The 16,851-nt window shown below is 47.5% G+C and overlaps 1 protein-coding gene and 1 non-coding gene across 3 annotated transcripts in view; one reads left to right on the top strand and one right to left on the bottom strand.

Annotated features, from left to right (window-relative positions):
- The window catches only part of Idua (alpha-L-iduronidase), a 143,676-nt gene that overhangs the window by 53,392 nt on the left and 73,433 nt on the right, over window positions 1–16,851 (top strand). For both annotated transcript variants that reach the window (XM_077645856.1, XM_077645857.1), the window contains exon 3: window positions 12,555–12,754. In XM_077645856.1, coding sequence (XP_077501982.1) covers window positions 12,555–12,754 — 200 coding nt within the window. The remainder of the gene's footprint in view (window positions 1–12,554; window positions 12,755–16,851) is intronic.
- TRNAW-CCA (transfer RNA tryptophan (anticodon CCA)) lies at window positions 13,220–13,291 on the bottom strand. The gene has a single exon. It is a non-coding gene; the product is annotated as a tRNA-Trp (tRNA).

The raw sequence follows: 16,851 nt of genomic DNA, 5'->3' as shown, positions 1-16,851 counted from the left end.
CGGTTGACACCTCAGTCGCGCTTCAAGGTACGTGGCGATAGCGACAGATGTGCGCTGCATGCGTTGCCACTCCCAACGTTGTAGCAGGAACGCGAGTACGAGTACGAGCCCACATAACCTAAATGAGGTGCTTACTTGGCATTAAACGCGGAGCATTTTTTTCGGACGGCGGTAAATACTCGAGGGTTAAATTTTTACACACCAGAGCACTGGATCGATTTCGACCTCTTCGTATTTTTCAGCGTGCACCGAGGTCTCAGACACGGGCGTTTCACATACCACCTCTATCGAAATGCAGCCGCCACGGTCGGAAACGGGACCGTGAACTCAAGCTCAGCAGCCGGTCGGCATGGCCGCGAAGTCATCGCGGCGGATTGAAACACTGTTACTGTGCAAGCGATTTCATACGCTTAAAAGAAACAAAAAAAAAGTATTTCACTTCAAGTTTCGCATCCATGGCGCCCACCGTTATCTTGCTCTGGGGCGGCGTACCCGCCACAGGCCCGCGTTTTCTGGTGCTGAGCCCTCAAAAGATCGACGGCTGTATCGAGGGTCGTATGTAGCTGGGTTGTAGCGCGCGGACGAACCTGCGAGAACAGTTATGTATTTGAGATTTTTATGCTGTGAGAACGCTGGGTGGCCGGTTTCCAGGGAGACAGCGTCCCTTACGAACTATTCTATCGCCCTGGGGGACAGTATGACCGGAATTGAGAAGACTGCAGCAAGATATCGCCACCACCGTTCTGGAAACGGTCCACTTTGTTTCCTTTTTACTGCAGCGTATGTGTGCCTTGCTATTTAACCACGTAAAAGTGTTTTTTTTTCAGATTCTATGAATGTGATCTTCCAATAGCTATGACATATATGCCGTATATGTTTAATTTTCAATTATTGCTGTTTCATTTTCAAGTTTGTTTTAATGTTGCTTGCCACAGAGAAAAAAGACCTCTTTTGTTCAGCGTTCTTGTGAGTGCACATCACAACATCCCACCTGTATTTTTTCTTTGTTCTAATACTATTTCCCCTCACCGTAAGGCCCTGTTGGAGGCGTGGATATTACGGCAAACAAACAATAAAAATACGAACGAACAAGCAAACAAACAAACAAACACACAAACAAACACACAATCAAATTAATGAGCAAACGAAGTAATTATACAAAGAATTATTGCACAAACGATTTAATGAGCAAAGAAAAAAATGAACAAAGGAATGAACAAACAAACAAATGAATGAATGAATGAGTGTTAGAAAGAACAAATCTTCGACTCAATTAAGCATGCTGTCGTCCTCATTGAATAGCTTCACGTAGGTAACGATCGAAATAAGGGTGCAGTCACGCTCCTTTAGGCTTCGGGATGCGCTGGCTAATTCTTATGTGGTTATGCTGTCATGATCAGTAAGCAGCGTCTACCATTCAGAAGTGAATCACTTCAGTACTGCATAAACTGCTACCAAAAACCGCTCAGACTACTGCTTGGTAAGGCTGACTGGCAAAGGCAGCCTGTTAAAAACAAGAAAATCAGAACGCGATCGCTTACCAGCCAGCTGGCTTCGTTACCTGAACTTGAATCGTGTGCTATATCGACGCAGGTGGAACTGCTTGGATTCAGCCAGCCGTTCCAGACGCGATCGCCATTTCAACGCCCCGGCAAACGCTAGCTCAGCAGGAGCCGTCGTTCATTACTTTCCCGCACCGTTGCGGGTCTCTTCAGCGATTGCGTTCGTCTTTAGCGCTGCCGAAAGACAATAAAAAATAGTGGAAAGAAAAATAACACAGGTCGGAAAATAAAAGCAAGAAATGAGCCGGTGCCATACTGCCAGCAGTTCCGTCATTTGCTGAGCAAACGGCAATTCAGTGCAGAGGAGCTTTTAGCGTCAAAGCGTCCGGGGGCTGGGTACACATGGGCGGGACGATCAAAAGCGGCCGCGTTCGTACTTTTCCCTCTTGCGCCGCTTCTGTATTTCTGTATGACGCCGGGACACTCGTGCTGCCGCCCGGCGACGAGAAACCGGGCTGAAATCGTGGCTCCCGCTACGTCCGTCCGTCACGCGCCTGTCTCTCGCGAGGCGGAGGTGGGGAGGGAACTCTTGAAGCCCGCATTCGAGAGAAAACCCGCGCGCAAGTGGCCGTCGTCGCCCTTTCTCTCCCCCATACCCCTCTCCGGTGCGTATGAGACACGCGCATGCCGCCGTCAAGTTGCCGTCTCCGCACGCTTCTCTTTGAAGAGTGGCAGTTCGTCCCGGGTCAGCCGCCCTAATTGGCCCGGTCCTCGCGAAGACGGCGGCCGCCGCGCGTCGTCTCGCTTTCGCTCGGCAAACGCCCCTCCCGGAGCGGCTCTGAATCAGCAGATGACGTTTCAATTTCACGAACGACAGGCTGCGTCCGCGTGTTCGTCCCGGACCCGTGTCGGCGCGGCTACAGCGCACGGTGGGTGCGTACGTGCGGGGAGGCGGCTCATCGATCCGCGCCAGGCAGCGGGGACCCGCGTCCATGCGCGCGCCGTCCGCTGTGTAAACAGCGTAATGTGCTCCCCAGTTTCAAAGAAATAATATTGACATTTAATTTCGCTATTTGTTTGAAACGCGCTCTCGCGGAATAAACAATATCGGTAATGGCCGGTCGCGCGACAACCACCACCGGCGGCGCTTCCATCCGGCGAGCGAAAAGTGCGCCCGCATCTCGCCAGCTTTGTGCGCGATTCGCCGCTGACGCCAGCACGGAGAGCGGTCTGCTAGCCGAAACGTCGCGCAGGCGGAGCGCCACGGGGGGCGCGCGCATCGTGCGGAGAGGATGAAGGCATACGGCGAGCCCTTTCCTCTGCGCTCTTTCTGCGCGCCAGGAATGATGCAAGGGGGCGGAGGAGTGGGAGCGCACCGAAACCGATAATTTACATGGAACGCGTCCCGTTTCACCCGTGACTCGATGGGCTTCGCCGGGGTTTATCCCCGCATCCCGAGCAAGAGAATGAGGAGGCGGGAGAGGGGATGGGGAATGGATACCGCATCAGCGTCCTCGGCTGTCTGCGCAAGCGCCCGCTTCCGCTCTCCGTTTTTAATCCGTCCTTTGAATGAAAGATTATACGGCCCAGTTTGCTAATCTAGAGGTTGTAATTGACGCCCTCCTCGCCTTCTGGGAGATATCCTTCCATCGCGTCGAAAATGACAGGTTCTCGAACCTCGCCCGCTAAAAGGATAATGACGAATCCTGGCAGTTTCCGAAATTAGCGGATCTTTTTGCTGCTGCAGTAGACAAGTGCCTCTTTTTCTGGGGTGCACCGTGACATTAGGGCGGTGAGCGATAAATCAGGAGAGGAAAAAGAAGCGAGTTCTTGAAAACTTTAAACGTAGTTTTCAAAACTTGAAAGGAGAGCAATTCCGAAAGTGGTCTTTTAGGAGTGTTTAGGGGCCTTGGATGAGACGGACGATTCATAATGACAGGCCGAGGCCACCTTACACTCTGCTTGTGCCTCGGCAATTTGTCTCTGAAAGGTTCCATTTGTGCACGTGCAAACGGGACTTCGCAATGGCGCTTGCAATGCAAAAAAGAAAATAGGAAAGAAAAAGCAACGAGTAGGGCGCACAACTCATATTTCAAAACACACTCGAAACAGCTGCGTGTGGTTCCCCGGCTGTCCTGACTGCTCCATCAATGGGAAATACATTAGAAACGCGATAAGAACACCGCAAGTTTACGTAAACAAAAAAGCGATGGTCGTACTCGCAGTTGTGACAGATGGTTTGTACCACACCGCCGTACCGATTATCTCTGTCAGTCCCTACAGTACCTACTTCCATTTCTTCTGAACGATTATGAAAAGAAGGATGTATATTTCGAGACCTACAGTAAAAAACAACTGCGACAGTATTTTGTAACCCACTAAACAACCTGTCTACAATAATCATGCTAACTTTGTATTGTATGTCAATTCCGCTATGTTTTCTGATGTTCAGGAAGAATTGAGGCCGAACGCCGATCACCTGAAATTCTCATTAACAACGATTGTTTTGTTAATAATTGTACTGTATAGTTGTTCGAATGATTGTTTGAAGATATGTACTTACACTGTAATTTAGTTTGTAACCACTGCTGCCTTGTATGGGCCCCCAGGCACCTTTCAAGCTGTCGTAGAACAGCTTTTACGCCTGGGGGCCTTCAACCTTGAGTTGAAATAAATGCATTGAATTGAATTGAATTGAGTCGCAGATAAAATTGCAAAGCGCCTAATATGACAGAATTCCCAACGTCAGCTGCATGTGTGAGGGAGATGTGAAAGAAATCGTGTAGCTAGGGAATACTTTTTGGGAGTTCAGTTTGTTAATAGGTCACGTGACCGGTGATGATGGGTCCTGTGGTGTTGCCATTTGATGACGCCATTCCGAGCGGAAGACGACCAATTAATTTCGGTGAAGACAGGGGTTCAATTGGAGGAGGTCTGGTACAGCTGACGCTGTAAAACAGAAAGAAATGTTTGGTAATAAAGAAAACCAAGTTAACTGCAGCAATACTGAGTTATTTTTTGCCCCGAGTTTGTTGGCAGTAGCAGCCAAAGTTGTTCATAGCTGAGCTCTATTTGCCTCACGTTGTGTCGCAGTGTCAAAGTTCAACACTTGTAGCAAACGGCACGTTGGAAACAAATGCATCACACAACCCTGTCGCTTCGGAGGGAGCCGAAGCGGCGCTTTGTATGCGTTGTCATGCCAACTAGGTAATACAAGTCAAGCCTCTGAAGCCAAAGGTTGAAAGAAAGAAAAATGAACAATATTTGAGGAGGACAAAATGCAGAGCTTAAGGGTGATCGTCAGTTGCCTCGTTGGCGCCTTTAAAACTGTGAGCCGTGGCACTGGCGCTGTGTCAACTTGTAGTTGTTGTCGTTGTGCTTTTCCCTTCAGGCGACGTAATATTATCGAGCGGAGTTTTCAGACACACACTTGAAGTTTTCAGCCAGAAATTTACGGGTTTTTGCTGTTCGTCAAGTTTCGTTGCAGTGCGAATAAAAACAACTCTGCTAGCCCCTTCTTCGTCATTGTCGGGCCAGCAATCTTGTAATCTTTCATTTTCACAGCAAGTCGAGCCTGGTATCGTCAAAGGAATGCGTCATTGTACCCTCTTCGAAAACTACGTCTTACACTACATCTTTAAAGGTGGTCGTAACCGTTGAGGCTTCATGTTCACGCAGAGTAATCAAGGGGCATTCCCCTCTCCCTTTTCGAAAACGAATACAGTGGGGGCCGACCGACGCATCTTCCTTCGCGCTAACTCCTTTTGGGGGCAGTGTAGGAAATGGAAACGCAGTCTGTGAACAACGATTTTTGGTTGCAAAAAACCACCCTCTAAGCCAGCCGTACTGGAATTTGATAGGTCCCTTAGAGCTACTTTTTCTCAAATTATTCGCGGGAACTGACATCGCGTAGCACACGGGCGCCTTAGCGTTTTGCCTTCATAAAAACCGCGGCGGCTGCGTTTTTATGGAGGCAAAACGCTAAGGCGCCCATGTGTTGTGTCATGTCAGTGCACGATAAAGATCTCCAGGTGGTCAAAATTATTCCGGAGCCCTCCACTACGGCGCCTCTCTGTTCCTTTCTTCTTTCACTCCCTCCTTTATCCCTTCCCTTACGGCGTGGTTCAGGTGTCCAACGATATATGAGACATATACTGCGTCATTTCCTTTACCCCAAAACCAATTATTATTATTATTATTATTATTATTATTATTATTATTATTATTATTATTATTATTATTATTATTATTATTATTATTATTATTATTATTATTATTATTATTATTCGCGGGAGCTTATTTTTCGAGGATATTTTTCATTCGCAAAAAAAAACGCGAAAGTTAGGTCCTACGGCGCGGTTCAGGTGTCCAACAATATATGAGACAGATACTGCGCCATTTCCTTTCCCCCAAAACCAATTATTATTATTAGGTCCTCGCGAAAATTAAGTTGTTTACATCCTATGACTCGCAGTGCGAGTAATCGCGAGGAAACGTCTGTCGTGAACTGGCAGGTGCAGCGGCGTTGCCTTGAAGCCAGCTGCCTTGAAGTATGCAGTGAGAAAACAACGTGCCGACACAGTGCAAAGTTCATTCCGAATACAGCTTTGTTTTCCCCCGTATAGTGACACATTGCAAAGCGAAGTGTACCCCTGTCAAGCGCGCAAATGGTCGCCTGAGGTTAAGCGAAATTCAAGTGAAAATAAATTCGCCCGTGTGACATCCGAATTCCAAGCTGTACGGCAGGAAAAAAGTGTAGTTAGCACCAATAACAAATAACCGGCTCAGGAAATGCTTTCTTCTAGCCGCGCAACCAGAAGCAGCTTCAAAAGGTTGCTAAGAATCGTTTTGAAATATGAAATACCGCATGCATTAGCGTGAGACATGTGTCAAAGTTTGGTCTACTCATTCATCATCATCATCATCATCATCATCATCATCATTATCAGCCTTACTACACCCACTGCAGGGCAAAGGCCTCTCCCATGTCTCTCCAATTAACCCAGTCCTTTGCCACCTGCTCCACCCTTCGCCTGCAAACTTCTTAATTTCATCCGCCCATCTAACCTTCTGCCGCCCCCTGCTACGCTTACTTTCTCTTGGAATCCACTCCGTTACCTTTAAAGAGCAGCGGCTATCTTGCCTTCGTATTACATGCCCTGCCCAAGCCCATTTCCTCCTCTTGATTTCGACTAGGATGTCATTACCACGCGTTTGTTCCCTCACCCACTCTTCCCGCTTCCGGTCTCTTAACGTTACACCTATCATTTTCCTTTCCATGGCTCGCTGTGTTGTCCTTAACTTAAGCTGAATCCTTTTCGTTAGCCTCCAGGTTTCTGCCCCGTAGGTGAGTAGCGGTAAGATACAGCTGTTGTGCACTTTTTTCTTGAGGGATATTGGCAACCTGCTACTCATGATCTGAGAGAACCTGCCATATGCGCTCCACCCCATTCTTATTCTTCTAGTTATTTCCCTCTCATGATCCAGATCAGCTGTCACTACCTGCCCTAATTAGACGTATTCCTTTACCCCTTCCAGCACCTCGTTGCCAACTGTGAACTGATGCTTCCTTGCTAGACTGTTGAACATTACTTTGGTTTTCTGCATGTTAATTTTTAGACCCACCGTACTGCTCTGTCACCATAACTCATTGATCATGATTATATTTGCAATCTTCCATGCTTCTGGTACGGTCGAGGTCATAAAGCATTGCGTATACAGGGTGCTATTACCTTATCCTCACCAGCTTATTTTTCACTTTGCATTGCCCCTAAGGCTTTTTTTATTTCCTCTTTCGTTACTGGCGGGATGACGCATTGCTGTGTGCTATCGTCTCAATCATTAACGTTCTAATTGCATTGGATACTCTATAGATCTGTGTAGAACTCTTCGGCTACTTTAACTATCTTGTCCATATTGCTAATGACATTGCCCTCCTTGTCTCTTAACGCATATATTTGGTTTTTACCTGTGCCTAGTTTCCTCTTCACCGCTTTTAGGCTACCTCCGTTCTTTAGAGCATACTCTATTCTCTCCATATTAAACTTCCTTATGTCGGCTACCTTGCGCTTATTTATTAACTTCGATAGCTCTGGTAGTTTTATTCTGTCTGTAGTGTTAGACGCCCTCATGCTTTGACGTTTCTTGATCAGATCTTTCGTCCCCAGAGTTAATTGGACGGTGTCCTGTCGAACCGTACTGTCGCTCACTTATACTGCGCACTCCATAATGATAGCTGTGAGATTATCTTTCATTGTATCAACATTAAGGTCGTCTTCCTCAGTTAAAGCTGAATATCTGTTCTGCAGCGATATCCTGAATTGCTCTATTTTCCCTCTAACCGCTAACTCGTTAATTTACTTCCTCTTCACTACCTTCTTCTATTCTTTCTTCAAGTCTAAGCTAATTCGAGACCTTACCATTCGGTGGTCGCTACGGCGCACCTTTCCGAGGACCTCCACATCCTGTACGATACCAGGGTGAGCGCATAGTATGAAGTCAATTTCATTTTTATTCTCGCCATTGGGGCTCTTCGAGGTCCACTTCCTGTTCTCTCGTTTGCGGAAGAATGTATTCATGATGCGTAAATTATTTCTATCTGCAAACTCTATTAATAGCTCTCCCCCAGCTGCTATTCCTAGAACCTATCCCATAGTCGCCTACCGCCTGGTCGCTGCAGCTTGCTTTTCATTACGGCTCATCTTTTCCTGCTGTGTCTATTTTACGGTTTACGATGAACCACTGCACTGGAAAGAATGGTCGATGCACACGGCTGACAGAAACGTAAACAGTTGTTGATCTGTAGCAAGAGACGCCATTGAAGACCGCTACATGTTATGCACCTTATAAGCTCATTCATGCCTGGCAGTACCGAAAGGCATTGCTTTATAAAGCAGTCACTCTAGTCACAATAGCTGCTTTGAGCATCCTAGACGGCTAAAGAGTATGTGCTGACGTAGCTGCACAATAGGCCTTTCCTCTCAGAGCTCTGTGTGCAAGCATACCCTATAGTGATTTTGTCTTATATTTGTGAACAAAAAGCGCTCAGAATTGAGAGTATATGGGCAATGTTTTTATACATCTGAGCCTGCTAGTGCGTGTTAAATCAAATTACCGGCCGACGCTCTGTGAGCCCAGCGTTTCTGCGCTTGCCCCAAGATGGTGGACGCGAAGGCGATGTATCCTCCCATACAAAAATGGTCTATAGGAAGTCTATAGGTAGTTAAGAAGAACTTCTTGTTGGGCGAGTTGGTGCATACTGTTGTAGGTACGAATTGCGCACAAAAGACACACACAGGAAAAAGCACGTGGGAGACTGAAAGAGCGCAAACTATCAACTGGTGTTTATTAGATTCAGTGCCGCTTTTATAGACAGTGTGCCCACGTGCCTGCGAAGAGGGGAAGGAGAGGAAAAGAAGGCAAATCAACCCTGCGCGACAATCCATCAAAATTGCTCCAAAAAATTCTTTTCCGCGTTGTACAATGAAACGGAGGTGTCACTCACAGAGTTATCACCTCTTGCCTTGATGTGGTATGCCTCTAGAAGTTCACGGGAAACTTTGTCATTACTCCTGCCCAGAATTCTGATATTATTTAGCAGTGGCTCACAACCCGTGCATGCAATGCAATGAGCAGGCAAATTTGCTCCTTCTCTATTCCTAATTGAACGCTGATGCTCCCCTGCGCGTTCATTCACGCAGTGTCCTGTCTGGCCCACATACACGCCACCACACTTGAGCGGGATGAGATACACAACGCCCGTGGCGCATTTTACAAATTGTGCCGCATGCTTTATCACGCATGCTCTTTGTCGAGCGCCTTCCGCGCTGATCCTTGGGCACAACCCAGCTAGCTTGCGTGGCGCCGAAAACACCACAGGGACGCCATGCCTATTAGCCACTTTTTTATATTGTGGGCCACCTTGTGCATATACGGGACGACCGTAGTCTTTCTTCGCGGCAATCGCTCCTCTTTGTTGGCGCGGTTTCCTTTTTTTACCTTCCGAAGAAGGTTCTCGGCCACAGCTGAGATGACCTCTCAGGGGAAGCCGGCTGAAAACAGCCTGTTTATCTGGTTATGAAAGCTGGTGTGCATTGCATGAGGGCATGACTTCGTCAGAGATGATTCCAGGCACGAGCTGACTATGGCTCTCTTAACTATCTTCGAGTGGGCAGAATCATAGGGAAGAAGCCCTTTCTGCGCTCTCGGTGCGTAATGCCAGCAGAAGTGATGCAATCCAATCTCTAGGTTGAGATCTAAAAATTGCAACGAACCATGGTTCGGAAGTTCGTGCGTAAAATTCAAACCCTTCCCATAACGTTTCAAAAGAGGTAAAATGCTATCCACTGAATGAGTGGGGGTCAAGGTTTTTTGTTTAGATAAAACAATTAGAAAATCGTCAACGTATCTAAATGCCTTAAGTACACCCTGGTTACTAAACACCTGATTCAGGGATCGGTCAATAGCGGCTAAAAAAATATTGCAAAGGGTCGGTGCAACGCAGGATCCAAAGCAAATGCCTTGTCGTTGAATGTAAAATTCATCGTTAAAAGAAATAAAAGTGACTTGCAAATAAAATTCTAGCAAGGAAATAAAGCTTTCTGCTGGCACACCGGCTGAGTTTCGAAAACTTACTTCACCATTCCTTTCAATACATTCCCTGACGGCAACAAACACATCATCATGAGGCACGGAATAAAACAAATCCTCCACATCTACAGAGAATGCATAGCCTATAGGGGCGTTGGATTTCAAAAAGCGCACAACATCACCGGAGGTCTTTGTGGCAAATGGGTCCTCAGCTTGTAACCCGCTCAGATGCTTGTGCAAATACTGGCTTATTAGGAACTGCCACGAACCCTTCTCACTAACAATTGCTCTGAACGGCACTGTGTCCTTGTGGGTCTTTGCGGTGAAGAAAACCGATAACGCTCTCTTCCTGCAATCAGTTATCGATCTTGCCAGCATAGCTAAATTAAGTGCAACAAGAATCAAGAGCAGGGCCGCGGCTCCGTGCAGTGATCTTGATTTAGCTATGCTGGCAAGATCGATAACTGATTGCAGGAAGAGAGCGTTATCGGTTTTCTTCACCGCAAAGACCCACAAGGACACAGTGCCGTTCAGAGCAATTGTTAGTGAGAAGGGTTCGTGGCAGTTCCTAATAAGCCAGTATTTGCACAAGCATCTGAGCGGGTTACAAGTTGAGGACCCATTTGCCACAAAGGCCTCGTGATGTTGTGCGCTTTTTGAAATCCAACGCGCCTATAATCTATGCATTCTCTGTAGATGTGGAGGATTTGTTTTATTCCGTGCCTCATGATGATGTGTTTGTTGCCGTCAGGGAATGTATTGAAAGGAATGGTGAAGTAAGTTTTCGAAACTCAGCCCAAGTGTGCCAGCAGACAGCTTTATTTCCTTGCTGGAATTTTATTTGCAAGCCACTTTTATTTCTTTTAACGATGACTTTTACATTCAACGACAAGGCATTTGCATTGGATCCTGCGTTGCACCGACCCTTTGCAATATTTTTTTAGCCGCTATTGACCGATCCCTGAATCAGGTGTTTAGTAACCAGGGTGTACTTAAGGCATTTAGATACGTTGACGATTTTCTAATTGTTTTATCTAAACAAAAAACCTTGACCCCCACTCATCCAGTGGATAGCATTTTAACTCTTTTGAAACGTTATAGGAAGGGTTTGAATTTTACGCACGAACTTCCGAACCATGGTTCGTTGCAATTTTTAGATCTCAACCTAGAGATTGGATTGCATCACTTCTGCTGGCATTACGCACCGAGAGCGCAGAAAGGGCTTCTTCCCTATGATTCTGCCCACTCGAAGATAGTTAAGAGAGCCATAGTCAGCTCGTGCCTGGAATCATCTCTGACGAAGTCATGCCCGCATGCAATGCACACCAGCTTTCATAACCAGATAAACAGGCTGCTTTCAGCCGGCTTCCCCTGAGAGGTCATCTCAGCTGTGGCCGAGAACCTTCTTCGGAAGGTAAAAAAAGGAAACCGCGCCAACAAAGAGGAGCGATTGCCGCGAAGAAAGACTACGGTCGTCCCGTATATGCACAAGGTGGCCCACAATATAAAAAAGTGGCTAATAGGCATGGCGTCCCTGTGGCGTTTTCGGCGCCACGCAAGCTAGCTGGGTTGTGCCCAAGGATCAGCGCGGAAGGCGCTCGACAAAGAGCATGCGTGATAAAGCATGCGGCACAATTTGTAAAATGCGCCACGGGCGTTGTGTATCTCATCCCGCTCAAGTGTGGTCGCGTGTATGTGGGCCAGACAGGACGCTGCGTGAATGAACGCGCAGGGGAGCATCAGCGTTCAATTAGGAATAGAGAAGGAACAAATTTGCCTGCTCATTGCATTGCATGCACGGGTTGTGAGCCACTGCTAAATAATATCAGAATTCTGGGCAGGAGTAATGACAAAGTTTCCCGTGAACTTCTAGAGGCATACCACATCAAGGCAAGAGGTGATAACTGTGTGAGTGACACCTCCGTTTCATTGTACAACGCGGAAAGGAATTTTTTGGAGCGGTTTTGATGGATTGTCGCGCAGGGTTGATTTGCCTTCTTTTCCTCTCCTTCCCCACTTCGTAGGCACGTGTGCACACTGCCTATAAAAGCGGCACTGAATCTAATAAACACCAGTTGATAGTTTGCGCTCTTTCAGTCTCCCTCGTGCTTTTTCCTGTGTGTGTCTTTTGTGCGCAATTCGTACCTACAGCAGTCTATAGACTGCTTATAGACTGTATTGCCTTCCTATAGATATTTCGTTTTGTCTACTCATAGTCTGTAGACTGTCTATAGACAAAAGTCTACTAAATTGTATGGCCATAAATCTATAGAGTGGCTATAAACTTTTTATAGAATTTTTATTGCCTATAGACTGTTCTCTATTGTTTGTCTATAGCGAGTCTATAGACTTCATAGACAGAAATCAATGAACAGTCTATAGACTGTCCAAAGAAATTTTTGTAAGGGCTCTCTGTGCAGCGGTGCGCTACATCGAGTCACCCTTAACTTCCTTTACTTGCAGCGCCACGTTGGAGTTGGATTTTAGCCGGACGTTCAACTTCAGCTTGCTGGACACGCTGCTTGACCGGCTGCGGGCGCTGGGTCTCAAGCCCGGTCTGGAGCTCATGGGAAACCCTTTCGGGCGGCCGCTGGATTTTGAGCAGAGTGCTGACCTGGACCTCTGGAAAGAACTCGTCACGGCACTGGGTAACCACTACTTGGGTGAGCACTGAGTTGTTACGTTTTAACGTTACGCAACGTGTTTGACCTTACGAGAACCAATGTTTAAAAATGCCACAGTTCATTTTTCGAATTTCAGTTGCGGTTCTTGGTGGTCATTGTTAAAGAAGGTGGCCGCCTGGTTCCCTCAGCAGTATTTTTATTTTTGATGAACTCATAATTAATCAATTATTAACTTCGAATTGATTACCGCCTGAACCGTTGAAGAAACTAGAAAAAGTTCCACCTGCAAGGTTACAGAGCATCAAGAAGAACGCAAAATAGGGCATTCTCCGAAAGGGCAGCTTTGTGAAGAAAGTTTTCGTTCCAGGAATTGAAGAGAGAGGGCGAATTTGAAGGCACAGTTGACTGCGCTGCCGCTAGCCCAAGCTGGTGTCAGAACGTACATGTGGAGCCTTAGCTTATCAAAATAAAAAAAAAGCTTTTGAAAAAAAAGCAGTAGACATGTGACCCGGACGTGATTCGAACACGCAACCTTCTGATCTGGAGTCAGACGCGCTACCGTTGCGCCACCGAGTCCGCTGCGTATAATACTGACAAAAGTGCAATATGAATATTGTTTCAGGTACTGCGGCCTTGAATACAACCGTGTTACGAGTAGTACAGGCACGAAATTTTTGGATGCTTGCTTTTTGGTTGGAATTATGCGCGAGAGAATAGTGTACATGAGTCACGACGTGGAACTTACCTACGGCAGCTAAATAATTTATAATTGAAGTTTTCTCCTGTAGTTTCGATTTCAGCAGCTGTACGATGGCTGTGATGTCACAGACGATTTAAGCCACGAGAGTCATGCAAAAACTGCGATATAATCTCTGTTTGTTCATTTCTTGAGCTTGTAACTCTTGGACAGGCTTGCATAAGAGTTGGCATGTACTGAAACAAAGAAAGCAGCTGCCATACTGCAAATGTTGTATGCCTCACGTCACCTCAAATCATCTGTTACGTCACAGCCATCATTCGGCCGCTGAATTCGGAACCGAAATAGCATGTAAGAAAAAAAAATTACATTATTTTGTAGTGAACATTGCACTTACTGGGAGACCCTGACATTATATCCTGTATTGATAAAACTGCGCAATGGATGCATATCATACGCTGAGAGCCGGGTCGCACCCGCCACTGCTTCCGTACGTCCCCGGACTCTTGGTGTGCAGCCATTCTCACGAAGTTAGATAAAGAGCGTTTACAGTGTCCACAAATGCTGGAGGAAAGCAGAAGCCTTTGACGACTCTGAAAATGCCCACCATCAACTCAATGTCTGAACTTTCACCTGAAAGGTCGTCCTGCACAAGGGGTTGTGTCCTGGCAGGAGGAGCGAGGCTTCCACAACGAAGGCCCCCAAAAACGTGTGTCCTTGACGAACGGAAGCAGTGGCGGGTGCGACCCGGCTCTCAGCGTATGATATGCATCCACTGTGCAGTTTGATCAATACAGGATATAATGTCAGGGTCTGCCAGTAAGTGCAATGTTCACTACAAAATAATGTGTTTTTTATGTTTATTCTTTCGACAGTGCAAAAAACAGTGCTGAAACACAGGCACAGACAATTATTTCCATATTTATACATTTTACTAGTCTCTTAACAAGCGTCCTCATTGAAAGCGATCCCTAGCATTAAGTTCGAGACAGTAATTTTTGATGTCCGCCCGATGACGACTACGAAGCGGCCCTGGCACACGCTTGCTGTTCGAACTATGGGCTGAAGAGAGAGAAGGAAAAAAACTATTTTTGCTCCATAAGAAGTGTTGGGGGCCGAGGAGCAGGTAGTCCATGGCTCCAGAGGCCTCAGTACATGTCACGTGAGCTCGGTTGATGAGCTTGAGCTGGTCTTCCAGGCTTGTGCAGCGTCATTTGTTGAGATTGTTTATATTTGATGCTAGCTGGGTTTGCTGGCAAGCCCTGTTGTGATACAGTGTAGCAGATTCGTTGCATTCCGCACAATTCCGGTGTGCCGCCTTGTCGAGCGTGCTCATGAGGTCCAGCATGGTCGGGCCTCACGCTGTTACCGCTACTACCACCGCGTCATCTAACGAGAACCTACTTACTTGTTGGCGAAGTTTGAGGCTAATTAAGCAGGTAAACAAACGCTACAAGCACACGAACTGAGGAGCGCCCCTTGCTCCCTCCGCCATATCTGCATCTCATCTCACAACAATTCTGTATTCTTCGTAGAATCCAAACCAACGTGCTCTTTACCCGCACAGACTTAACCCGCGATCTTTATTCGGCTTCCGCAGAGACCCAAACTGCCCATTTTCTCACCAGATCGCAGACACCAAGTATATGCCTTTCACATGTAACACTGTCCAGTGCACTCTTCACCCCCCCCCCTCTCACACGCACATACACGCGCACATACATACACTCACGCACGCACACAACCTGGAGCGCTTGGCCAAACTCGGTAGAGCTGGATAAACAGCGCGGCTCTATGGGAGAACAGGTGACCCACCTTCTGGGATCTTTATCTGGCTTCGAAATAAGGCTGCTCCGACTGACTGACTCAGCCTTACTCGGTTAAGGAGAAAGACGGAGAGTGTGCTAGCTGTTCGTCTATAACGCGGTACGCAGAGAAGGGATCAACCTTGGGGCTGCACATGGACTTTGAGACGCGCCGCTTCCTTAACGTTTCCTTAACGTGCACTGACATCCCAAAGCACGCTGATGTTTTTCCATTTCGGCTCCTCAAACATTATGTCATCGGCGCGGCTGGGATGCTATCCCACATCCATGTCCAGAAGACAAACGCGATGCATGGCCACTCTTTCCAGAAGGGGCAACGTTGCGAGCCACCTCTGGTAATTGTACAGGATAGGCGGCTGGGCAGACAACAGCAATCGAACCACCGTGTCGGCATCCGGAGCCGTCTTCTGTATACAGAAGAAATTTCGGCGCTCCAAACGAGAGGCGCCCGTGTGGTGCGCTAGCTCCGTCTTAGTCGGCATGAACAGTGGCCTGCAAAGCAGCTAATATTGTGAGCGGTGCCGGCGGCGGTGTTCGACCCGCAATTTTAGGATTTTACATCGGAGAAGTCGACAAAGTGTCGAGTCTAACAAAGGCGACGGCGCTTGCCAGGACCAGCCTCGCCGTCGCAACAGGGCAATACCTCGGGGCCAGTCTGACGGCGGCAGGGTAGCGGGATCATTCCCGGCAACTTGGTAACACCGCGTGGGTGACCGGAGAATGTGTGGCTGACTTCCAAGTTTGTGGTCTGGGAGGTGACCGCGTTGGTAGTGTGCGTCGTGTTGTGATTCGGGGCCGACGAAGAGGGCATGGAAGAGGGGCGGGGTGTGAGCCTTGGCTCGATTGCTGAACATTGTTTTCGAAGGCTATTTAACTGCGGTGGTTGTACGTAATTATAAAGGAAGAGACGACGGGCTTATTAAATTATCGTATGATTCTTCTCGGTATCTCTAGCAAGTCTTCAAGGTGCCCAGCATGCACGCGTTCCTATACAGACCGCACGACCGGTAACGGTGAAGAACGTTTTGTAGCGATAGCTACGTTACGGTAGCATTTCGAGCCTTCAGTGTGGCGGCGCCGCCACCCTGTGGCTTCGCTTACGGCAGCGCGGCGCCGTGGCTGATCACGCGGTTTGTCACGTGACCAAGTTCCACTCGGCCAGCTGTAGCTATCGCGTCACTCCAGGTTTAACCAGAGCTAAACCACCGCAATTTTTTTTCGATGAGTTTCGTTCCAAAACAGTCGTTCCTAAATTGAAAACGCTGCTGAGAGGGGGCGAAGGACTGCATTCGAAGATAAACTACAGCGCATTCGATCTGCTGTGCGTCGGTAATTTGCGAACACCGTGATAAGACCGCGCATGTTCTTTTCATTCTTGTTCTGTCCACATATTTTAGCGCTGTGTAAGATACATTTCGGCCTTGCCTTCACGACCTGTGTTAGGTGGTCTTCGCTGAGTTCTCAAGGCGTCGACCGACCGACCAGCCAAGGCTTGCAATGAATTTGTATAGAGCATCGGTCGGCTGTATGTCACCACTTCGTGGACTTTTGCGTGCACTCCCAGACACCATTAGAGTGTGTGGGGGTAGAGGTCGCGGTTACAAAGGAGATGC

Source organism: Amblyomma americanum, chromosome 1 (genome assembly GCF_052857255.1).
Source record: "Amblyomma americanum isolate KBUSLIRL-KWMA chromosome 1, ASM5285725v1, whole genome shotgun sequence".
Taxonomy (NCBI): domain Eukaryota; kingdom Metazoa; phylum Arthropoda; class Arachnida; order Ixodida; family Ixodidae; genus Amblyomma; species Amblyomma americanum.
The sequence above is the reverse complement of the archived record's forward strand: the minus strand, read 5'-3'. Positions and strand labels throughout refer to the sequence as shown.